Raw genomic sequence first — 27,262 nt, 5'->3', positions numbered from 1 at the left:
CATCATGTGCAAAGCATTCGATCTATCACTGCTCATAGAACACATGAAATTATGTGAAAGTGAACACTCAACTCATAAAATGAGTGTAAAAACTGTTGATATTTAGTGGAAATCATGCTACGTTTATATGATATGCACTTAAAAACGATTAGATATATCGTTATCTCTAGATTCTATATGCATTTCATGTGAATGTCACATAGTTTTCCACATAGATTTCAATTGAAACAGAGTTGACCGATTCAAGTGTTTTGCTCATACATTTATGCTTTACTCATTCGCACTAGAAAATGAAGTGTTTAACACATGAAGTTCGATTCAATAGCAAAACACATCACGTCCAAATGAAAAACACATCAAAGCTAAGTAAAAAATAATCTTGTCTCGCATCTTAGTGAATTTGCACATGAAATCTTGAAACAAATCGCTTTGGTTATGTATTATAAGAAAAAGCATATTAAATTGATGTGGTGTTTACATATGAATCGATCGTTCATATTTTTATTAGTGTAAGCTTATTGAAATCGGTTCAACGATCTCACAGAAAATTCAGCGGATAGATAAAGTGTGAAAGGAAACACATACATTACCACGCATATACACACACTCATACAGTCATTTTCTAATCTCGTCGATCTTAGTCGAATGATATGTAAAACTAGGGGTCACCGGATCTGTGATCATAAGTCATTTTCTCCAGCAATTCTATATCATTTCTAAAGAGAAAGGCAAAAAATCAATGTAAAATAATTGGAAATACGCATTGCATTTGAGCCCATCTCACTAAAGCATTTCTGCTAGCTGAAGCGATTGTTTTAGATTATCTGCAACATAAAGTAAAAAAGTATTGTTTCGAATGAAAACATCTTTTCTAGTATGTTTAACAGATTCTACCGAATTATTATGTCGTTCAGCAATTTCTTACGCGGAAAATGTTTGAATGATTGCTTATTTCAAACGTTGATGATATTTTTACATTAGGATGCATCTAAGCAATTTGGATTCATTAAAGGCAATTGAGCATCAATTCGAGTTCGTTTAAACTCATCATGACCAATATTTGGTTATGTATACGGCTCCCTACGTTGCATAGCGGAAAAATATTCACACATCACACGCAAGAAATAGACAATACCCTGGGCGAACTTCTCGTGCAATGAAAGAATGGAACGAAAACGACATCGATTGAAACTTCCAAACTTTTACTCGGTCGCATTTTATGCGATGTATAAACAAATAACACTACAACGAAAACGATTCAACCGTCACATTAGTTGAAACAAGAATGAAGTTATTTAATTTAATTGAATTAGACGCTCGTGACTTTTTGCGACATTGCTTTGTCGTCCAATAGCAAACTCCTGCTAGTATTTGTTTTCGTTTAGTTATGGCATGCTAGCGCACTTTCTCTTCGGCATTACCGTGCACCGTTTCATTCCAACAAAGATCTCTTTTCACGTGTTCCTTTTCCACCCCTCAAATTCTCTACCTTTTCGTCTTCCTGATGAGATAATATAAATTCATTGAAAAATTATGTGCGTTTCTGCATTTTGTGATCTGATTCGTCGGTTGATGGCGTTGGCTAAACGCCTCAATCTTTCAATTTAAATCCAGCGGATGTAAAGGAAAATTGTTTACTAATTTTCCGATCGAATCGACTCATCAAGTTTTACAAAACAGTAAGTTTGAAACTGCACCACAGGTATCCGTTCGAGCGGTTTTGTAACATATCAAAGTTGGTAGGTTGTCTAAAATGTACCCGTGGTACCGGGTTTTTAAACAATACTATCGAAGGGAAAAGCAACAACGTCTGCTGAACAAATGCCAACCGACCAACTTCATTTGACGTAGTACATATGTACGTACGTACATGTATGGCTTGAGTGAAATGGACATAACCGTGAGGGAGGCTGTTGAACTCACATCGAGCAGGCCACAATTAATTGAAAGCTCGTTACGGATAAAATGATCGTGAACCGAGTGTGCAGCGAACTAGCGTGTTCACCGCAACACCAAATGACGGACTAATCATCAATGATGGGGTTTGTTATGATTACGCTGTCTGGCGATTGAGTTCATTTTGGCAAGTTAGATGGTGAACTAGAATACTAGAACAATACAGTCAGTATAGCACATTGAACAACTATCCAAGAATTTCAAATTTGCCATTTATTGTTATAAGGAGTGTATCGAAAATAAGCTATCCGCAAAGTTTTCTTTCAAAATATAATAAAAACGGTATTCTATTCAAACTAAAAATTGATCCTTCGTTGTACGAGGTTAAACTTGAGCATAATGAAAACTGGATGAAATTTAAGTTATTCCTTCACTATTTTTTGCACTTTTGATCGAACGCTCTTCATCTAGTTCCGGAAAAGTGTTGCATCGCATGTTTTGGACGCTTGAGCCCATTTTTTTTACTCCTGCATGTTCCCTCTTCAAGATTGCCCAGTAACATTCGATGGGTCGAAGCTTGGTGGATTGATATTTTTCTCAACGAAATTTATACCCTTTTCCGAAAGCCAATTGAGAGCGGTTTTTGCATAGTGAGCCGACGCTAAATCCGGCCAAAACAGTGGAGGTGTATTATGCTTCTTATATAAAGGCAGCAATCTCTTCTAGAGACACTCAGATCGATAGATTTCTGCATTTAGAGTTCTGGTAGTGTAAACCACAGGAACATATTGCTTGCCGTACCAGTACCTTTCGACCGAATTTCTCTACTTGAATATACCTGTCCGCATCGCTCACATCCTCCCCAACGACGACTGTAAAGTGTTGTGGACCTGGAAGGGTTTTGAATCCTCTCATCGTCTATCAAAACGCATGCATCCGGGCACTGCAAAAGACGCGAATACAATTTCCGGGCCCTTGTTGCTGCTCGCTTCTTCTGTTCCACACTTTGATTTGAGATTTTCTGCTTCTTGTGGGTCTTCAGGTTATTTCGTCTCTTGATACCGATCATTCCGACACTCGTTCCAGCTTTTTTGGCCGAATCACGTATTGACATTGATTTGTTCTTCATGATTAGTGATACCACTTTCTGGTCCAGTTTCGGGTTGGAAGAACCGGGTTTTCTGCCTCTTCCTGGTAGCTTATCCAAAGAATAGTGTTCCCCAAACTAATTAATGATGGTTTTAACACTGGCTCTGGCTGTGATCTGAGCATAAAAACCCATCACAAATACATGCGTACAACACAAATATAAGTGGATAGCTTATTTTCGATACACTCCTTAGAAACACAAAATTATGCTTGAAATTTGTATGGAGAAATTTTTATAAGCAGTGTCTTTTACTCTACTTCTGTTTATACTAAGTAACTGAAAAAACGTAAGGAATATAGATTCTTTCTGAAAACATTCTCATGTATTTCGGTAAGATCGAGAAGAAATTGTAACTCTAAAACAGAAAAAGATTGAATATGTTTATGGCAAAGGACAAACATCATGACCTCGCTTCTAAGTATCAACTAAAAATGTATCAAAAAATTATTTGAGATATTCTTTACAGTAAACTAAGCAAAACTTCACATTCATAGGGTAACGGCTCCCTCATTCATCTCATTGTTACCTAAAAATCCGGATTTAGTCACCAAAATCATGAAAATTATCTCATATTTCTACTTAATTCGCAGTGCTCAACATTGAGAACTGATTCACATTTCTTGGAAATTATACTAATATTCATAAAACAACTAAAAACATTTCTAATATGTTTACTACTCTATCATTATTTCATCTCAATGGATTTTTATTAATCCTATCATTGTTCCTATATTCATCCTATTGATTAGCTATTGCGATAGTAATAAATACAAAATATTGCCTTATTACACTCTCATGTTCTCAGAATTCTATTTAAAGGGTCTAATGCCAACTGCGAGACAACAAACGGTATTTTTACAACCAGTTTGGAATCAATTCAACTTTTAAAAATTATTAGGTCGTTTAGGAGATTATTAGGTTATTAGAAGGTTTTACATTCAACATTTTACTGTAAGACTAATCTGGATTGACCCTTTTAAAAATATGGAAATATGAGATGCACAGCCGATGAAACACACACTCAACAGTGTTATGCCCTTGGCATCTTAGAGCTTAAGCAGTGTGCCTTTAAATATGTTACTATTGAATAAAATAAAAAAGTGTTATGTTGACATATATCGGAATGAAACCAGTGCTACTAGATTTGCAATAATAGTTATTTCGTTAGTATTCAACACCCACTTTCTACTAATATTCGAAGCCGAAACAGTGTCATTGACATACGATTATCAATAATATAATTAAACTAATGTTACCGATAAGAAAGCTATAATTTTCCGGCAGTAATTTCATAAAGAATTTTTTTTCTCATATCATTTTGAGAAAACTTGACATTTTTGATGAGTTGTAAACGTTGAGACGAAAGTGTTTCCTTAATTGGAAAGTGAATGTATTTTTGCCTTTTCCATATAGAAAGGCTATGCAATCACTGTGAAAACCGACTTTCTAACGGAGGCTCGGAGTTTCATATACCATCCGACTCAAAAAAATTCTGGGTTGTCACTGGCCAATTACCTTTACTTTAAGATAAATGATGAATGTACATATCACCGGTGAACGTTCACTGCAGGTCAAAACCTGGGTAAAATAAGCGATATATAATAATAATAATAATAATAATAATATTAATAATAATAATAATATTAATAATAATAATAATATTAATATTAATAATAATACTATAATAATCAACGTAGATCATTCTATCGTCTCAAGAGAATGCTTGAGGTTCCAATGACTGATGAAAATGGACCACAGACCAAAATAAAAACTGGGAGCAAAGCACAATTAAACCGAAAGAGGGCAGATTCGATCATTTCAAGCGGAATTCAACAATATCGACGCGGGACTTGGCAAAAAAATGTTTTGCAATGTTTTCGCTGAAAGCTTGAGTTTGACCAACCACCCCTAGTTTCCACTCCGTTACTGATTGGAATCAGTTGAAATTGTACAGAGAATTTCAAGATGTTCATTCATGGGATTGGCAATCCCAGAATAGAATGATCAGTAACTGCTGGCACTGATCAGGTCCGAATGCAAATTGAGCTGTTAGTCCATCACTTTTTACTAGAGGCCGTATACACTACTGCGCACTCTACAAATGTCACGGGAGGAGGATATTTGCTAGTATACATTTCAGTGATAGTAGAATTCACGCACAACTTCGTATGAATAAAATGTAGTAAAGTCCTATGTTAGTAGTACCTTTTCAAAAAACAGAGTACACAATAAAATGCAGTGTTGGTATGAATAAAAACAACTTCGAACTTATAGTAAATGCTACACTGAAAGACCGAAATCAGCATTTTGGCGAAAAAGTTAGTTGATTTTCTGAATTTAGTTGGTTATTTTTTGAGACAACTAAAAAATCTTACTTTTGCTGATTTAGATTTTTTAATTCTCATTCCCGTAATAATAATGAAATGTTATTTGAAATGACTATTTTTAGTTGAATTCACCAATTAAACGTGCTGTCATTTCTTAGCTAAGGCACACTCCATTCCCATTCAACTAATATTTTAGTTGCATTAGAAAAATAAAATGTTGTTTTCAACCAACATGAATGGTTGAATTGACTTCTGCAATCTGCAACTATATAACGCACTGTTACCGTTAACACCGTTATAACTACTAGCCAATAGATGGCATAGTACTTGCGAAAAGAATTTTTCAGTCGCTTTTGTCTTTTCTATATTGGCAGGTATCAGACCCTGTCAGCTTGGAGCGAAATCAATCTTCAGTTCAGCAACGCCATCGCACGACGTCTCATTCAACATGTCATGTGAATTGTATGGGTGCGCAGTGCTGCTATTTTGGCGCGTACGAATTTGACATTTCTCTCTCCTACTTCTATGTACACGATTCGATGCGGACTCGCCTGAGGGCGCCATGCTCGTAAAAAAGGATGTTGCCAAAAATTTGTTCGGGAAATGTGAGAGTTGGATATCTTGTTAATATGATGTCTTTGCTGGTATGCATACTATGTTGTATTGGATGTTTTATTCTAAATCGCTGTTGTCTTCATTCGACTTCATGAAATCGACTCTCTCTCACCAGACGACGTAGCCTGGAAGGTGAGAAGAAACATAAAACTTCGTTTGACATATACAATTAGAGTGCAACATTCGAAACAATTAGAGTGCACAATCGCTTCAAATGCGCACAAATTTAAATGTGGATATATCATAACAAATGCGAAAATACTTCAAAACAATTTGCAAGCAGTTTCAACAAGTCTATCATTTTTAGCTTTTTAATGTATTGTTTTGCTTTGACACTTCTCGTGAGTTTTTGGCTAATAAACTTGTTAATAAAACCAATTTCATTTCTGTTTTCTTTGTGCTGTCCTTCAGTAATGAAGGTGACAGATGAATAGATTCAAATTTTCTGATTTTAATCACAAAATTAGTTGTCAATGAGAATTTCATGTTGGAATGAAATAAAAAAAAATCAAATCACTCAAATATATTCAAGAAAATATGTATATTTATTGAAATTGTACTGTTTATTTTAATAAATATTTTTTCCTATTTATTTTTATAAAGCAATCGATTACCTTTTTTTCTAGTCACAGTTTTTGAGAGACAAACGAATATTGATTAAGAATATTATAAATTATTTCACAAGGCACACAACCTGCAACTTTACTTTATTATAAGCTATTATAACTAACGTTTTGACAATAAGCAATCGATTGGATTCATGATAAACCAACCAACTTAACAAACTTCAGAAATAATATATAATGTAAAAATCCTTACTTTTAATAGATTGATTGAAATATATATCTAACTCAATTTGTTTTCAAAATGCGCTTATTTGGCAAGTGGCCTATTTCAGAGCTCTCGAAAACTCGTACATACACTCTGTTACGCAACTAACCTGAAAAAATCTACTTGCTAATATTTTATACGCCTCAGTAGCTCGTACCGGGCAAATTCACAATTATGATTCCGGCGATTATCAGTTCGCGTTCGTCCGGTTAGTGCCTCAGTTATTTTGGTATAGGAAACGAAAGTCGTTTCAATCAAAGAGACTTTCACCTCAGCCTGCTAAACATTGTGGTATAAGAGATTGTTTTAGCATCGAATATCACAGGCTGATGGTATTGAAGTGACACAACGGAGTTGGTTTTCAAATGTAACTATACTACATTTCTGATTGATATTCCAACACGAAACAGTTTTCTTCACTTTATTTGTTATACACCGAATTTTCGCTGGTTGAACTTTTTTCAATGGGAAAAATACAACTTAAAATCATAACAATGAGAATAATGAACTTTGGTTCCCAGCAGCGGTTTCCGAATTTACTGAACTGTTCGGGAAAAAGCTGTTTGTTTCATGATATTATGTCGAGGTTTCATTTACTTCCAGCTTGTCCTTACCCCAAGACCTTGAGTAGGAGAAACGTTTTTGAATAGGTACATCAGAAAACAAAAGTTCGCATGCACTTCCGATGTTGATTGTTTACAGTTTATTGCAATGGTTTGAGTACGATAATCGTGCTGATGCGGGTAGATTGAAACAAAAATATTCACGAGAAAATAGAGTAAATGAACATTTCAACCAGTGTTGGTACATTGCTGTGCGAGACAAGTATCCAACTCAATCTCACGGTTCTGAAGTGTATCGCTTTCCGTGTCTTCAGATATTATTCAATTAACTTGATTAATTGCATATTTGTCAGCTTCGGATATAAACATAACAGAGCATGAGAACTGTTTCGATAACTCAACATCCAATTTCGATGATTAAACGAATTGAATTTCACTTAGGGGCAATGTATTGACTATATAAAAAATATTCAACGGATAGTCCGTGAGGAGTATTTCATACATTGGGTCTGTGAGATGGCTCTGTTAAAAACAAATCTAAATGGAAAAATGAACTCCCTTTTTTGACAAATATAAATCGCCTAACGTCTCTGGTAAATGAACGCTATTGAACTTAACCAACATTTCGAACAAAACAATTTCGAACTTTTTGCCATATGGTTCTACATCTAAAATAAACCTGCTGCCATTACCTACCAACTGATAAACAATAGTAAGCAGGACTATTGCTCAAAAATACGTTTTCTGATCGGGATCCAATAAAGAACAAATCCGATTTGGATGAAAATTTTCATATGTCTATAGTATAACAAACCATTTGTTTTGTACGGATAGAGAAGTCAGTTCGATACGTCTGATTTTAGAAAAGGCGGATGGATGTTCATGAATTAAAAATGTTCTTTAACAAAAAAATATAACTTAAACACATTTCCATTTTTTCTCAATATTAAATTTTAGACTTGTTTTCAAAACAAATAAATGACGTAAATACGCCTAGTGCTTTTTTGAAACTAGAGATGTTACAGTCAAAAAAAAAAGTCATATAAACATCAGAATTTTATGATGATGCAACACACATTCCCTTTTTCTTAAATTTGTCCAGAATAGAAATGTTCTTTACGTTCGTAAAAAAACAACTAACTTGCCACATTGAACACATTTGCCAAGTTCTGTCCAAATTGGAGTATCTAAAGTCTGGTGAATTGTAACCTATTTCTGAAATTGCTCAATTCTATGAAGCCCCGAAAATATATTGACGAGTTGGAAATTGTCTTGGAACTTGTATGTTCGAATAACTTTGCCTGATACATCCAAATTGTGTCAGGCAAAATTATTACCAAATCTAAATACCCGATATTGAGTCTTGAAACTACATATACAAGATTTCAGTATACAGAGGATGAAGGAGAAAGATGTAGAGTATGTGTGTTTTTCATGCGCTAGTCGTGTCCGTGTAGATCGCTAGCAACGTACAAAAATCAAGATCACACGTCAATTCTAACAGTAAATGATAAATAAAGATGTTAAAAACTTTCACACACAATTATTTTTGTTACTGGAATTTGTTGCTACTTTTTTCTTTGATGGGAGCACATTAAATTGGTTCACTATTCACGGCCTCGCAATTCAATTCGACATAGCTGTTGTTGGTGGAATCTTCACTGTGAGAGTTAATGTTAAGTATGTTTAAAACTAAAGCAAAAGTTTTGTTATACTTTAGTTTCAGTAGATGGTTTCGTTGACGAGAGTGTTTTATTGTTGTTCAAAGCTATCTCAGAAGTACTTATGTTGTTTGAGGCTGATGTAACAGAAGGGTCTTTTGTCCTTGTTTGCCTTTTTGTGTTTGGATATAGAACTTCGCAGCGTTAATTATAGTTAATAGTTTTATGACAATGTTGATATGTAGCCTTGATTGTCGGAGGTGACCAGTGATTTACATGCGTGCCTTGTAGTCACAATAAAGCATAACTATTTTTCGTTTTAATCAAACTAGTGGTGTAATTATGCCTTTCTCATATCGCACATATACTCATATGTAAATGTGTGATATTCTGCAAAATCATTTTCTTTGATTCTTGAAAAACAAAAAGGATTCTCAATAAACTAGTATAACCTACAGATTGAATCAGTTCACAGATCGGTTGGGTCCTATCTGAGAAAACAAAATGATTTTCACTACTGCTGGTACTTCCGAAACCGGAATCCAGAACCGGTGTAATTGAGATCGGTTCAAGAAAAGGGACTGGAATTGCAATAGCTTTGAGGTGAGTTAAGAAATTATTTTACGTTTTTTAACTTTTTATGGCACAATTACACCTTTCATTTGAATCCAAGTTTGTGAGAATCGGTTCAGCCGTCTCTGAGAAAAGTTAGTGCATTTATTTCCTTTTTTTGCACATATTACCCTGTATTTCCGAAACCGGAAGTCGGATTCGAATAAAATTCAGTAATTTTGTATGGGGTGGAACACTTACAGACATTTTGCATACTCGACGAACTGAGTCGAAAGGTATATGAAACTCGGCCCTCCGGGCCTCGGTTCAAAAGTCGGTTTTCACAGTGATTGTATAACCTTTCTATATGAGGAAGGCAAAATCCTGTTCAAATCCACCTAGTGGTGTAATGATGCCTTCGTTATATCACTCATATTTCCACATATAATAATGTGGTGTTCTTCGGAATAATTTTCCTTGCTTTTTGAAAGAAAACAAAAAAGAAACCTCACGAAATGAACCAGTTCCACTATTTCCGGTGCTTTTAGAATGGGAAACCAGGATAGTTGGACTGACTTTCTTTGGTATCTTGTTGAAATTGACTTTCGATAGAAATAAGTTTGACAGTTTGAGTATTTCTAAAATTTTTCACGTTTTTTGCTTCGCCGCTTTCAGCGACGGTTTAAAATTTTTTTTCACTCTTCATCCTGTAATTCCGGAACAGGTTTGTAAAAATCGAGCCCGCCGTCTCTTAGGAAAATGACTTAGTAGTTTCAAATTGAAATTTTTTCATCACCCATTAATACTGGAACCGGAAGTCATAGTTAAAAAGAACTTTGTAAAGGACTACAAGAACTTTCATTTGAACCTAAGTTTGTTAAAATCGGTTCAGCCATTCCTGTGAAAAGTTAGTGCACATATTTTAATTTGTTTTGCACATAATTCCGTACACCGTGCAACGTACGTTGGATTCGAATAACATTCAACAACTTTATGAGACTACAAGACCTTTCATTTGAATCTAAGTTTATTAAAATCGGTTCAGCCATCACTGGAAAAATTAAGTGCTCAAAAATTTTACTTACATACATACACACACACACACACATTCTGACATATTGCGAACTCGACGAAATGAGTCGAATGGTGATGGCATTTCATTAGAGTGATGCACCAGTGTGTAAGTTCCATTTCTACGCTGCGGATGCATTCGGTAGGCTCCACACAAAAAGGAAAGCGCTTTTCTTCTCAATGTCCATTAGACAGACTTTAAGTGTGTGCTTGTATTGAAAGCAGCTGGTGAGAGAGAACCGCATTCTCTTCGCATGAATCACTGTCACGTGTTCTCGCCTAAATACACCCAAGTGATCACTGGCTCATGATGGTGTCATGATCGGACTAGTTGCAAATGAAAGGTCTCCCAGCCACCCTGAACGCTATTGAATGATATTTGAGATCGGATGTTTACTTTTGAGTTATTCAAAGTTTTATGTCAAAATTGTTTTTTGACAATATCTGCGCAATTGATCTTGAAAACAGAATATGCTTTTAGACTTCGATTCCGCTATCCAACAAGCCATAGATTGTTAAAATCCATCAATTTTTAACGGAGATATCAATATTTTTGTGTAAGCGACTTTTCGCCTTATAGCATTAGTAGGAGTTTTACGCGCTTGATGATAAAGCTATGTTTCGGAGCAAAGTGAAACGCGATGTTCAATACTGTTTTATGCCTTTTTTTAAGCACCTAAAAGGCTATGCACAGCACTCTGTTTCATGACGTTTCGGTTTTAGCACGGTTCGTTTTTGGCAACATAATCGTTCAAGCATATGACATATGTATTAGAAAGATGGCAGAATTTTCAAATTCAAAACAATTTCATATTTACATTTCTTTATACAACAATAATTGCTGGAAGAACACAACTTTTTACACCCTTATACCATTCGAAGAAGTTCGTCGAGATAAGAAAATTTTTGTGTGAAAAAGAATTTTATTAATTTTTCTCCGAGATGGCTTGATTGATTTTTACTAACTTATACTCATGTGAACAGTTCTATGCTCCCATATAAGGTGTCTGAACTTCATTTGAATTCAACTTCTGGTTCCGGAACAACAGGATGATATATGTAATGACATAAAACAATATCTGTTTTCTAGTACTTTTCTGAACCGATTTCGTCCATCCATCATTCAAATAAAAGGTCTTAAGTTTTCATAAAAACTACATGTCTTTTAATCAGATCCGACTTCCGGTTCAGGAGATACAGGGTGATTAGAGTAAAAGTTTCACGTAATTTTTTCTGGCTTTATCGGGCTCACAGATTTTGAGAGCCGATGACCAAATAACCTAATTTCAGTTTTACCGGTATTTGGTTTGCGATCCGGAGAGTACCCAAAAATTTTATGTGGAACGCACTACGATTTCTCTAAGATGGCTACACTGATTTTCAAAAATTTCGAATCTAATGAAATGGTTAACAATCCATTAGGCGAATTTGATTGATTTCGATTACACCGATTTCCGAATTCCATTTCCGTAAGTAACGGGAATAGAGAAGCTAAAAGAAGGCCAAAACAAATTTAATAAACAAAAATTCAAATAAAAATAAATTTATGGTCCCATACAAAATTGGTGAATTAATTTGATCCGGTTCCTATTTCCAATTTTGAAATTACTTGGTTAGGAGTTTTGAAAATTCAAAACGTCATAGAAGATAACGATACTAAAAAATCTTCAAAGTGGGGCCCAATACTATTTCAATTTATTCATGGACATACGAACTATTTTGTGTTATGCTGGTCTCTGAATACCGCTTCTTGAAGTACCATAAATAATGACAAAAACTTTAAAGAGCACTTCTACAACTTAGAAATGCTCAATCGATTGTCACAAGTTTAGATTGAAAAGAATAATTTGAAGGATTCATACATTTTCTATCTTCGATTCGTGTTGCAGTTCCAAAGTCATTTAAAACGACGGTCATTAAAATAATTTCAACTGAACACAACAAAGAATATTTACGCGACATGCCGATTTGAGAGCTCTGCTCTAGCACTTTAGTGCGATTCAGTGCTAAAGGTAAAAGAAAATAACACGCGCACTCATGATGCGTGCATACTTTATACAACAGTGGTTTATGTATGTAGAAGAGATAAGAGCTTTCGTTGAAGAAGTCAGTGCTAGGGGAGAAGTTTCGCTTGCTCTTCGTCACACAGAGGAGATGAACTTCTGCTTTCAAATAAACTTTAATGTTTTGCTTTATATTTTCATGTTCAGAACAGAGCATAGAGGTTAAGCAGTTTAGCAGTGCGAGACCATGTCTCTCTTAAGTATTTTTTTAATAACTTATTATTGGAATATGAGTTAAAATTAAATTATTAAGATTTAAATTGGGTGTTCAGCCACAAGTGGTGACTTTTCAGCCCTATTATATATATGATTTGGTTGTTACCATGAGGATATCATTTGCTTCCGCAATTCTGAGTTTTTTGTGTAGGGAAAATTTTAAACCTACTTGTATTGTGTAATGGGGAAAAGGAACTTATATACAAACTTACTTAAACAGAGAGCGAATCGATTCAATTGAAGATTGCATCGATTTTTGTCGCGGAATTCGCTTATAATATTATGTGACATTACATCTAATTGTTCTATATTTGTGAGTCTGTGTAACTCATTTGTACTAAACCAGGGAGGACGCTTCAAAATCATTTTCAGAATTTTACTCTGAATCCTTTGATGCGTTTTCTTCCTGGTGGAACAACAACTTGACCAAATTGGTACTGCATAAAGCATGGCTGGTCTGAAAATTTGTTTATAAATTAACAATTTGTTTTTTAGACAAAGCTTAGAATTTCTGTTTATAAGAGGATATAAACATTTGATATATTTATCACACTTTGCCTGGATTCCTTCAATGTGGTCCTTGAAAGTGAGTTTTTTGTCATACGTTAAACCTAAGTATTTAGCTTGATCAGACCATGTCAATTCCAAGCCATTCAATTTGAGAATGTGATTATTGTTTGGTTTAAGAAAAGAAGCTCTTGGCTTGTGAGGAAAGATAATTAATTGCGTTTTTGCTGTATTTGATTTAATTTTCCATTTTGACAGATAATCACTGAAAATATTTAAACTTCTTTGTAGGCGACTGCAGATCACTCTTAGATTTCTACCTGTGGCTAACAGACTTGCGTCGTCACAGAATAGCGATTTCTGATAACCAACGGGTAGATTTGGAAGATCAGAAGTGAAAATATTATACAAGATTGGAGCTACGCTCGAACCCTGCGGAACACCGACTCGTACGGGTAGCAATTCAGATTTACAATTCTGATAGCTAATCTGAAGAGTACGATCAATTAAATAATTTTGAATCATTTTGATCAAATAAATAGGAAACTGGAAATCAGACATTTTTGCTATTAATCCTTTGTGCCAAACATTGTCGAATGCTTTTTCTATGTCTAGAAGAGCAACTCCAGTCTTAAGTAGTTTATCAGCAAGTGTAGCTTGAGAAATTGATTCATCTAAGTTGATTGGCTTTAGTTAAACTGTCTTCGCGAAGAAGTTTAAAACTAATTCCATGATCAAGAATAGTACCATGATCCGATTTTCGATTATAGAGGTTTTTATCTTTTAAATCAATGGGCTCTTCTCTTCGGGACAGAAAAACTTTCTGTTCCTTTGTGTGGGGTTAAGAATCGAGGCCTGGTGGGCTTCGTTAAAGGCGTCGATTTATCCATCACGTGCACCCGTTCCGAACTTGTATCATGAATCATCCCAAAAATTGCATAATCCTACATGAAAGGATCAGTTTTTCTATGAAAAGATATAATTCAGCATTTGAAAGTATCTGGCACATATTAATGAATGGGTAAAGAAAAATTTCACCTCACATTATTCAACATCAAACCAAAATTAAACCAGTCAGGTACTGATCGTACAAGTAGTGCTTTCATACTAGCCGAATGCACTCTACTACGCTACGTACATTCAACAGAAACTTTCGCTCGAGACAATTTCTACTAAGACGAACACTAATGTATATTAATACTGCTGTCAACTATAGCACTCATCAACCATTGCAACTGAGCAGCTCAACTGTACGTGTGCTTATTTCTGTGCGAACCTAACAACCTCAACCGCCTGAATTTTTATTTTACCTCTCAATTCACATGCAAAGCCGTCTAGCTCCAAAAACTGTTTATTCAGGTATTGTTGTTTTTTTCTTCCTTAGAAATACTTAACTAACCGAATCAAATTGGAATGAGTTGAACGCCAAGCTGACTCCACAATGGTTCCACTAATATTGTAGGTGGTAGAGCTGAGCTCCATTGCTTCTCGTTCGCTCGGAAGTTTCTTCCGGCAAAATGTTTCAAAAGTGAATAGAAGATAGCAAAAAGGACACAGTACTTCGAAACAGCTTTTCTTGTGATTCCAACCTAAGGATTTCTCCATCTTTTAAAAATGAAAATTTTAAATCATTTGCTTCAAGGTTTACAAGTTGGTTTCGCTTTTGAATAGAGAAACTGAAAGTGTATATTTATTGCAGTTAACGGAATGAACTACCGGTATATATGTTTTAGGCTGCTATGTTGATTGAGTATAGTATGGATACAGGGTGATTGTACCAATAGTCATCTAAATATTCTAGCCACCACATGATCTTGCAGATTACTTGGACTATAATCAACAGATTCACTCTGTTTCTAAACCACCATATCACAAAATATAATTTGTCCATGTTATAGCTGCGCGAAAATATGAATCGACAATTCCACTGATATCGATACATTTAATTATCGTGCTAAAGTAATCACAGTATTATTATGGTGTTAGAATTGTTACAGTATCGGTGCACATTTTAATTCGCGCCTAGTTGTTTAAGCTCTCTAAATGATTGAAAAATCATCAATGCATGCAAAGTTTTTACTGTTGACAATTAATTTTCTTCACATTAAAAAAATTCGAGTAAATTTGCTTTGAGACCGTTATATTGGAGCCATATTTTTACATCTATATTAACACATGATTTATGCATTTTCAAATAAAGGTTTCTTAAGAGCTTGCTGATTTAAAATTATTTAAATTTAAAAATTTAAACCATACCAAATTATGAAATGGCCAAATTTGTTTTTATTTGGTAACAAACTTCTTGGCATTTAACATTTAAATTTGATTTCGGGCATATGGCCGCCACGATTGTTATTCATTGTGGAGGTCAAATTTTCGACCACTTAGAAGGTTTGCTGGTTTATCCACATAAATCTAATCCAATAAAATATTCGAGTGGTGTCGAATCACCGGTTCATTTCTCGAAGTAATGTTGTCCTTGAAATTTTCTTTCAATAAGTCGATTGTTTCGGCCGCAGTACGACAAGTGGCAACATCCTTTTGAAACAACATCTCGTCCACATCCACATGGCAACATAAATTCATTTATCATGGTTCTGTAGCGATTTCCATTTACGGTAACGCGTCGTCCTGCCTCATTTTTAAAGAGATAAGGACCGATGATACTACCAGCCCATATACTGCACTAAATAGTACATTTGTCGGGATGTATCGGTAATTCTTGAACGGTGTGTGAATTATCTTTGCTCCAAACACGGCAATTTTGCTTGTTGACGTATCCATTCAACCAAAAATGCGATTCGTCACTGAAGAGAATTTTGCGGTAGAAACAGTTTAAAATGAACACTGATTTTGAAAATTTATTTCCGCGATTTGGAAGCGTTGTTCTGGAGTTAACCTATGATGATGATTTTCCAAACAATACTGAGTGGAGACGTCACTTAACACTGTCAAAATAACTTACAGAAAATTGAAAAAACAAACCTCCTAAAAACACTTGTTATCTTTAAGTATGTTTGTCATTTATTGAGTTCCGCCTGAATGACGCTCAATGTTTCAATGTTTATAACTACAGGATTCGCCATCTAACATTTTTTTGAACTAGCGGTTATTTCGACATTGGTAACCTTAATGTCACTTCTGATTGGACAGAAACTTAGTTTTATCCTTCCGCTGAACGAAAATGGTTCTGTATACGCTTGAGGAACGCGTGAAAATAGTGTAGTTTCACTTTGAAAATCAGCTTGAAGAAGGCGCCGATTTTTGCCAAAAAAAATCATCTTCTCGGCGGGTATGTTAATAAGCAAAATTGTCGCATCTGGGGGACTGAAAACCCGCACGTTATCATGGAGAAGCCGATGCAACCTCAGAGAGTGACGGTTTGGTCTGGCGGCATCATTGGGCCGTTTTTCTTCGAAAATGAGGCAGGAGCCGCCGCCACGGTCAATGGCGAGCGCTACCGCGCCATGATTAGCGATTGGTTCTTCCCGTTACTTGAAGAGGATAACTTGGACACCATTTGGTTCCAACCAGACGGCGCTCCGTGCCACACAGCCAACGCTACGATCGATCTTCTGCGCACAGTCTTCGAAGATCGAATTATCAGTCGAAATTCGGATGTCGTTTGGCCGCCTCAGAGCTGTGTTTTGATGCCGTTAGACTATTACCTTTGGGGGCTGTCAAAGATAAGTATTTTGTGGACAAGCCAGAGACAATTCAAACCTTGAAGGACAACATTCGTGCAGCCATAGCTGAAATAAAGCTGCATACAATCGAAAAAGTACTAAAAAACTGGACCGACCGTATGGCGTACTGGCCTTGCAGTCGAGGCATGAAATTATATTCCACAATTAACCGGAAGGATTGTTCATTAATATGAAAAAATAAATTTTGAAATCGGATGAACCGTTTGTGTTTTATTGCATGTTTTAAAAATAGTTACATGGATGATGTACTTTTTGAAATAACTCATTACTCAACATGATCTTGTTCAACAAACTTCGCAAGTGTGCAAAACAATTACATAGCTAATGCTTCGTTCTTACTGACTCTAAGAATCTTTCCAGCTTCTAATTCGAAAAACTAGTCTGCCAGCCTCATACTGTGAATCGTCGACTCAAGCACAACAAGTATCCATGAATCGAAGTTAATTTATAATATTTCTATTTATGCCGAATGTATAGATAGATCCATATGTTATGAAAGGTAATAAGGAAGCTGCTGATGGTTCTAGGATACATGTAAGTGGCACGGAGAGTATTGTCGAGTCAGTTACTGTATAACCCATGCAGAACCATTAGTATGACGGTATCACTGACATGTAATGCAAGAAAACAGATTTTATTATTTTTTGTGCAAAATTCTCTTATTTTGTCAAATTATGAACCTGTTTAAACGATTTGTATTTCGTCTAGAACTAGATTGAACTGGAAAAAGTTTATTAAACTACTTTGCATGTGAAACGCACAAAGAAACAGTCCTTGTAACCACAAGAAATCAAATAGCTTTACTTCCTAAAAGAGATCAGTCCAAATATCGCATTACCAGTCTAATTCTTCCTTTAGTCAGCCACTGATTTTGAGATTTTCTGTTTGTCTCTTTCGTAGTAGGTCGTTTAGGGTAATAAAACCCTCAAATAGAAAAGAGTAACAGGAAACCAGTTTGGAAACAAGAGCACGTAAGTTGCACGACAAATTGCTGACAAATTTGACTGCGGCGTGATGAAACAAATATAAAAGCAGACTTCAATCAGCTTCGTTAAGCTATTTGTTGTTGTGGTGTGAATAAAATATCTTTATAACTACAGGTACGATTAATAAACAAGTTTACATAGAAGAAAAAGTATCAGGAAAAGTATACGCGTTATGTATTGTTTTGACTTTCACCGGGAAAAAACCGGGAATTTTTCCGGGAAAAATATTATTAGCCCAAATATAAGAAACAATTTTCTGCATAATGATTTCTTTCATTCAACAAGTAAAAAGTAGGAGTCAATACCCATTTTTACGTTTGAGAGAGATGTTCAGTGTTGAAACAAATTTTTGTTCCGTACAGTCAAAAGCCTTGGTATTACATTCCTGTAGTGGAATTTGACCTTCTGTGTCAACAGACTTCGCAGCCAATTCGGAGTTTACAGAACCATTGCATGGCTGGTGCTACGATTCTACTGACACTACGAATCCTTCCAGGTCTGGGCTCGAACATACGACAACTGGTTTGAAAGACCAGTGCCCTATGCAATGAATCGTCAACCCGGAACGTTCCGTACAGTCCCATATGTTTAATAATCCATTGGAAATTGGATCAACACCCCACACCTCGTCCAAAGATTTTTAGGGGTTTGATTTAAAATCAATCAGAAAGTATCAGAGCTTTCTTAGTTGTTATCGATAACACCACAATAAAATCTCATAATTAAAAATTAGGATAATTTTGATACTTCTGCTGGATTCTTATTAGATTTGATAATAAGTATACAAAACACTAGTCTCATCGGAAAAATTTATTATAAAATTATAAAGAATTCTTAGGAGCCTTCAAGTTTTTAATTTTTCTAATGATTCCCATTGTTTCACCATAATTTGTCTCAGTTACGTAATCTTGAGAGAATACTTTTGTTATGCTCATAATTGTGTATGATTTCAATAGGACGCACAAAATTGTAATAGTTATCGTGGTGGTGTCTGAAGTGGTGGAATATAAAACTAATTGAATTAATCATTGCTTAATTTGAAATCCTCAACGTTATTGATAGATGATCTGATCGAAGTCAGTTCACTACAAATGTGACATTGATCTGTTAGAATCAGATCCATTGTAGAAGGATTTCTCATAGACGATGAATTAGTTGGGCTAGCTGGAAATAAAACTGGCTAAGAACCAGCGGAAAGCTCATCCTACTTTCTGAATATTTTGCAGGTTAATCCAAAGCATTTTTAGCATTTAGAACCCTATTAAGAAAAAAGAGGTAGATATCTTGTACGCTCTCGAAACTTCCATTTGATTTTTTTTTCAAACGTGAAGTTAGAATATACGGACATAAGTTTTTTTTTATCTAAATGAGCTGTCTGCTAATCCTTTGTTGTGATGATTTTTTCAGATTCATTTTTGAAACAAAATGGCATATGAATATTTCTAACCACAATAATTTTTGCATGATGAAATTTTTTTTGTTATTGTTAATGTGTAGCTTCGGAATAGAACGGATTTACTGTCATGAAATCTGAAAATATCACGTCATGTTAACCGTTCAAAACAACATTTCTGCGTCGTATTCATGATTAGTACATCCCAAGTAGCAATCCGCAACTAGTTCTGATACGACAAAGTCCAAACTGTGTTGCAACAAGAGCACGAACATGTTTTTTATGTTATACTGGTTAAAACAAGGTGACAGCAGTGTTTCTTTATAACGTAAACATTAAACTAACTATCATTTGTAAGTTATCGTTACTTGATTCTAACATATCTTTAATCACAGCTATGTTTTTAGCTACTAGTTAAAAAAAGGTTTATTTTCCGTTGCGAAACCATTATAAATACGTTAACATATAAGTGAATCGATACTGTGAATTGATATAGCAATAACTTAGATATTATAAGATTATAACATATAATTTCTTCATTAATTCAGGTAGTTATCGTTAAGTTTTCCCATCGTTATGATAACTAAAATGCAAACAAAACAGCCTTTGTTGGCTTGAATATGGCGAACACAATATGGAGTCTCAAGAAGTGTATGAAACGTAAATAAAACCAGGATATTACTTTCTTCAAAACTACTTTTTGCCGAAAATAGTGAAAGGCAGAATAGTCATTTTTGTTCTATGCACTGTCATAAACACGAAGAAAATAATATAGGGATTGAACATCGAATGTGATAATATTATAGTTCTCATGATATATGAATTTAAAATGATGAGAAATCACTCTACTTGGAATAAATTTGAGCATTCTGAACATAGGGTTATTTTGTTGTTTGTTTTTTATATCTTCATAAACAGATTTTGATTGAAGGCGCATAAAAAACAGTTAAGTAAAATTGAATTCCGCTCGACAATTTTTGGATCGTTGTGAAATTTGTACCTTGTATCGAGTTTGTGACTTAAAGTACTCTTCTGCTTTTTTATTGATGATAGAAAAGTATTCTGGATTCATTCAATGCTTATAATGTCGATGGTGACCAAGTTTCAACTAGTTTACTTGAAAACAAGTTATTTTCAAGTTATGAAAAGATAAGTTATTTCAGTATGGCATTACAACGTAACGACATAGTTTTAGCCGACTTAACAACTAGTAGAAACTGCGCTTTTTGAGTCATGCAAGTGGTTAGATATTAGTAACAATCACTCAAATATCTGGTTGCAAACTAGTCACAAACAAGCTAGCGTAACAAAAATTGTTACTTGGGATCCTAACTAAATAATCACTTCCCGATTTAACGTGAATTATATGAAAGCCCTTCCACCAAAAAAAGTGAAATTACCGGGTATCGCGACAATCAGTAGCAGTTAGTTGTTACTCGAGCTGCAACAAAAGATGCGTCGCACAGTGGTTCGAATTAATAAAAACGTGGACATAAATCAGTAGCTGCCAAACCGTTCTTTTAATGCATATAGTTGCTTCGAAGAAATTATTTATAAATATATACCGCGTAATTTGATCCTATCAATAATTATTCATGGCCTACTTTGACAAAAAATGTAACCATAACTTTTTTTTCTGAAGAGATAGAAATTTTTTTTCTTCTACAAAGTTTTAGAACTATGAAAAAAATTTACTTTGTCAAATATACCAAAAGTCTAGGTCGCACCGTTTCGGATACACAAAGCGTTTTTATGGCAACCCCCTTAAAACCAGTTTTTTATTCATAAATTGTTTCGAGTTATTTTGTTATGAATACTTTGTTTGGAATAATTGTAGAATTTATAAAATCGCATATTTTTGTTGAAGATAGTGCATAGATTTGTTCTTTCCTGGCAAAGTTATGCAACATTTTACCTTTTTTTTACCTAGGATAAAACCTTGCACCGAAGCGAAATATGCAACTTTATGCAGCTGATTTTTACAAAATTTGTAGGAAAAGATGTGCCCAATATCATAAAAAAAACTAAGTGGAACTCGGTGGAACTTTTTTTTAGGTCTTTTCAAAGTTAGTTTTAATTAATGAATTATGGCAACCCCCTTAAAACTAGTTTTCTAGTCATAACTTGTTTCGTGTTATTTTTTTATGCATACTTCGTTTGGAATAATTGTAGAAAATATAGAATTTCATAATTTTGTAGAAGCTAATGCATAAGTTTATTCTTTTCTGGAAAATTTATGCATAATTTTACCTTTTTTACCTAGGAAACCTTGTGCCGAAGCGAATTATGCAACTTAATGCAGCCAACTTTTATAATAGTTATAGGAGAACAAGTACCTTATCAAATTTATTTTCCAATGAGAATATCTTGAGTAATATTCGTGTGACTCATTTTCACTATGGCTATCAACAAAAATATGCGATTTTATAAATTCTACAATTATTCCAAACAAAGTATGCATAACAAAATAACTCGAAACAATTTATGAATAAAAAACTGATTTTAAGGGGGTTGCCATAAAAACGCTTTGTATATCCGAAACGGTGCGACCTAGACTTTTGGTACATTTGACAATGTAAATTATTTTTAATAGTTCTAAAACTTTGTAGAAGAAAAAAAAATTCTATCTCTTCAGATAAAAAAGTTATGGTTACATTTTTTGTCAAAGTAGGCCATGAACAATTAATGATAGGATCAAAATACCCGGTATATATTTACAAATAATTTCTTTAAAGCAACTATATGCATTAAAAGAACGGTTTGGCAGCTATTGATTTATGTCCACGTTTTTATTGATTCGAACCACTGTGCGTCGTAGTAAATCAAAGCGAATAGATCATTTCCCTACCATGGGGAAAATAATAGTAATCACTTGAACCGGTAAGCAAAACCGCCCCTCACATGCGCGCCCGTGGATTTCCATAATTAACGATTCTTCATGTGTATGTTCTTCCTATTATGACAGCAAAGATTTCAACTGGGTCGCTCGCATTGATGCAACACTTATGCGGTGTTCGTAATACCGTGCCGATCGCCACTGCCGTTGCCGCCATTGTACAACTAGCATATAACAAATGTACGTCGTTCAACAACCGCTGCAGATTCGCGGCCTGTTTGAGGTATGTATTAACAATTTATTCATCGGCAGTTTTCCGCTGGGTTTTGCTAAGCGCACCAACCGTGTAGATTTTTTTTGGTTTTCATCCTGCTCTATCGCTACTAACTCATGTATACAAACTCAACTTAAGACCAGAAAACTGACGCAACGATGATGTTTTGAAAATAGATGCATGTACAATACTAGCACTAGCACTTGAGAGCAAGGATATAATTTGAAATAATAACGGAACCACTGTTAATAGATGCAGTAGTGGTAAAATATATGCATTAATCTTTCGCTAAGATTGGTTATAGAATCCTACTACACTAGCTATGAGTATCACATGCAAGTACTAAATAGAAATCGTTTCCACTTAGGGAAGAACATTATCAAAAACTAAAGGGCATCTATCATTTGAGAGAATCTTCTACGTTCGATAATGCATTGAGTATCTCATTATAATCTAAGGAACGTTGCTAGTTTAGGGTATGTTTTGTTTCATATGCCTAAGATTTATCCACTTGTAACCAAATATTGAATAAAATATTTGGAAGATTGTATTTAGGTACAGTCCATTGAACTTTTGTAACGAATCAAATTTTAGTCGAGTGTTATTGATGTTCATCAGGTTCGTTTTCTGGATTCCACGAATATCAAGATGGTTTCTAACAATAACGACGATAAATACTGAAGTATAAAATCGGGGTGAAGCAGTTCGACGAGTTGAGATTATTGTAGATGAGTGGGACGGAATAAATTAATATTAGTCTTTTCATGTTGAGTCGACAGTTAGATGGATTTCAAACGCACTTACGTTTATTTGCGACTAGTCGCAAATGAGCACCTACATGATCAGATGTGTAGACAAATCGACACAGTGTCAGCTTTGATGTGAAATTTGGCTGATTTGCATTGATTCCAGGAGATAAAACTGTATATTTAAGATAATTGGTGGTTGAATCTTCAATTAATAACGAACAATAAATAATTTTTCCTGTTTACCAAGCCGTTCTAACTGAGACGGCAATTTCGTATACACAAGACTACTTTGCTTTTCGCATAGCATGGACGCGGTTATTTAAACTAAACCTCTTCACACAATCAATATTAGTATTGAACCGACTTGCACTGTGTGCGGTTTGATTAACACTGTGGAAAAGGATTCTGTTCTCGTCAGTATATGGGCCTTATGTGGATTTGTATGCACCGTTCGACTTGCGTGAGAGTTTTGCTGATTTTTTTTTGTATTCGAGGTGCTGAATAATCATCGAGTGTTGGATAACTTTTATCAGGGGTTACGTGATGCATCTAAATCGAATCGACTTGTCCATACTACTTTTTTTTTCCAAGATTAAAATAAAAGTTTTCTGAAGATCACTTAGTAATGTTTATTAAAACATGAGTTGTATGAGAAAGGCATCATCACACCACAAGGTGGATTAAAACAGGCTTTTAAATCGTTTCCGGAATAGGCATAACATAGGTTTATGCTGATTCTTCATTTTGCTTCATAAACCTAATGAAGAATGGAAAATAACATTTGACAGGAATACGATCTCAAAATAGTTTTCAGTAAGCTTTCGGGAGTTTACAGTTTCAATGCGAAATTTATGATGTAACACTCAAGACTTCTACAAGTATTTACTAAAATTAAAAGTGTTACTTGGAATAACCTTTTAGAAAAATAAAATTATGTGTGTTCGTCTTCGTAATGTTTGTTGAAAAATTGGTTGAGCGAATATTTTTGAGTTTGCCTCGGAACTCTGAGTTTGCCAGGAATGCTCATTACGGCTCTGCCTTTCACTATTATTAGTTGCCAAACCTTAAAAGCTGGTTATCAATAAAAAGTTCAAATCGCGCAAGATCACTGACACCACAGATGAGCATTTTGTCCTGTCCGGAAAGATATTTTTCGCATGGGATCAAAAATTCGAAAACTGGCTGGAATAAGTATATCGACCTAAAAAGGACTTCAGATAAAATAAGAAAAAAGGAGGGAAGTGGATGTTTGCAATATATACTAGTGGATGTTGCCTCCAAGGGGATATTCACTCCCCCAGTATTGAAATTGCAAAGAAATATATTCTAAATTTGGTGATTGATGACGGTTCACCGAAAGGGTCATTTCGCTGAATCGTACAATCGTTCTAATATCATATTGGAATTGAAGGGGCCGGATCATTCCGCCAAATGGTTCAATTCACCGAAAGTGATTTTGCCGAAAGGTACATTTTGCCGAAAGGAAAACTTCGAATGCATCACATTATTAATTAGAAAACTTCACATTCTGGCTATTCATCCAAAATATTTATTTGTCTACTCCTAGATAATTGATTCGACAAGGCCACATAATCGAAGCCAAGATGGTCGCTGACCCGCAACCTGAAAGCTAGGTTTCTTTTGCACTCAGTTAAAGGAAAATACCGCAAATATTTGATTGGTAGAAATTCCGTTATAAGAACCATGAATCAGTTAATTTTTTAATTTAATTGATTCGCCACATAGTTTTAGCTCGTGTTCTGTCTGACCTAGCTACCACTAGCTTGAATCTAACGAGGTGGCTATATGCTTGTATGCGATATTCCGTCGCTTCCAACAGCAGATACTTGTAGTTTTAAATGGTTATAATGTGATGTATTCGAAATTACCCTTCCAGCGAAATACTCCTTTTGGCGAAATGACCCTTTCGGTGAAATGGTATTCGGCGATACGACTTTCGGTGATATGGCTTTTGGCAAAATGATCCACTTCCATCCAAAAGACTAGTTATTTATTACCAATTACTTCGCAGTTACTCATCTATTTGGCGAATTACTCGGCATACATTCCAAACATTGCGATGGAATCAGAGCCAATAGCATCACTTTAATTCTGCGAAACAATATTACTACAAAATCAGCATTAAATATAAGTGAAAACCCGTGAAAAGTATTTTATTTTGATATTTTAAATATTCACTTGACAATTCAATTATAGAAACGGATCATACACAACCAAACAAATATTTACGTTCTACCATCAGGCAGACATAGGTCTACCTTTTTCATTTTTCGTTCGAAAGTTACAGAATTTCCATGCAGAATTACCTGCAAACAGATCAGGTTCAAGGCCAGAGTCAAGATCCAGGCCACAGATCACGAAATAATCTGCAAAACGACAAAATTGCTGCTGAACACTTTCATTCAGTCCTTTTGGTTTGCCAGTGGGATCCAGTCCGGCGGTGGATTCATCCAGACTACTAGAAGCTTTTCCAGTAGATACGCTGGGATCTTGCTGCTCGCTGGTATGACCATTGCTGTTGAGGCCATTGGATTCATCACTCATAATAAGACGTGATAAGAAGAGGGCAAGGTATCGTGGCTGACAATGACCGAATGGTTGCTTTGGCTATGCGGAGTTGTTTTTACGTTATATAAAATTTTCACCAACTCATTTCTTATGAAAAATCACTTGTCGAAATTAGTCCCACTAAACAGAGGGCGCAATGATAGCATTAAGTAATACACGCTTTGCTCGCAGATGTACACACAAAACACCACAATCTGATGACCTTCTTGGCCAAAACACACTTGTATTTTTTACTTCAATACGTCAAAGCCAGACTTTTTAGCGAACCATGAGAAAAAACACTAACACATGTACTGCTTCCAGATTACATGAGAAAGATAGCACTTAAACATATGAATTCTCCTGCCGTCACTGAAATCAGTGAGGAAGGAAGATTTTTGATTGCTTGAAGATCGATTTTCTTTCCTTTTTATTATTTCTCGTTTCTGTTACCACTTCATCTTTGCAGCATCATTTCAATTGGTATTTCTGCTTTCCTAACTCTTATATCACACTTCAATTGTTTTTATCCACGTTGCATTCCTTTGTGGAGTGGCTTAATTTCCCATTTATTTATTTTTTTCTGTAATTTGCACGTCGACAATCGATAAAAACTACTCCGAACGTTCCGCTCGAATTCTTTGTCACCGTCGTTAGTGTAGTTCAAAGTATCACCTATTGGTGCATACTCGTAGAAAGAATTGTAGGAATTAATAAACGCATTGTCATGCATTGAATTGCACGAATATTTGGTATTTTAAAATGAAGCAATCCCACTTTAACTACTTGAGTTTCGAACTACGTAGCGAAAAATTTCTATTCATGCACGTCAATATTAAAAGAAAGACAAAGATATACTGAAGGCGAAACTATTCCCATGAAGAGAAACAACCCACTCTCAGGCAAGCGAGTGGCACACATACTAGCTCAAGCGAATAGCGTCCTGTAACTGACAGGTTGTTGATCGGGTATGTGTTTGTATCATTGAGTAAAATTGAAAGAATTTCGAATGGGTTTTTGTGTAGAGCGGTGGGTTTACGTGGGGAGTTAGATTTCCGCAGATTGTTAACTTTCCTGAGTTAATTTTAGGAAGGTAAAGGCTATTATTCACAAACCAAACTAACATTAAACCAGGAATAGTTCAATTGTGTCTAATATTTCTAAATGAAATTATGTTACTCTCGGAGTTGTAAATCCAAAGTAAATGTCAAGATTCTGTTTTGTTTTTCATTATAAAAGATTAATTGCATGCAAGTCATGTGGACAAGAAGCAGAGAGCTTGTCTTAGAGTGGCAAA

The 27,262-nt window shown here is 35.0% G+C and overlaps 1 protein-coding gene across 4 annotated transcripts in view; it reads right to left on the bottom strand.

Annotated features, from left to right (window-relative positions):
- The window catches only part of LOC131439646 (DENN domain-containing protein 5B), a 55,158-nt gene extending 28,337 nt beyond the window's left edge, over nucleotides 1-26,821 (bottom strand). For all 4 annotated transcript variants that reach the window (XM_058610928.1, XM_058610926.1, XM_058610925.1 and 1 more), the window contains exon 1: nucleotides 25,725-26,821. In XM_058610928.1, coding sequence (XP_058466911.1) covers nucleotides 25,725-25,962 — 238 coding nt within the window. In that variant the 5' untranslated portion in view covers nucleotides 25,963-26,821. The remainder of the gene's footprint in view (nucleotides 1-25,724) is intronic.
- Nucleotides 26,822-27,262: the final 441 nt, after the last annotated feature.

Source organism: Malaya genurostris, chromosome 3, assembly GCF_030247185.1.
Source record: "Malaya genurostris strain Urasoe2022 chromosome 3, Malgen_1.1, whole genome shotgun sequence".
Lineage (NCBI taxonomy): Eukaryota > Metazoa > Arthropoda > Insecta > Diptera > Culicidae > Malaya > Malaya genurostris.
This window is presented reverse-complemented; position numbering and strand designations above follow the sequence as displayed.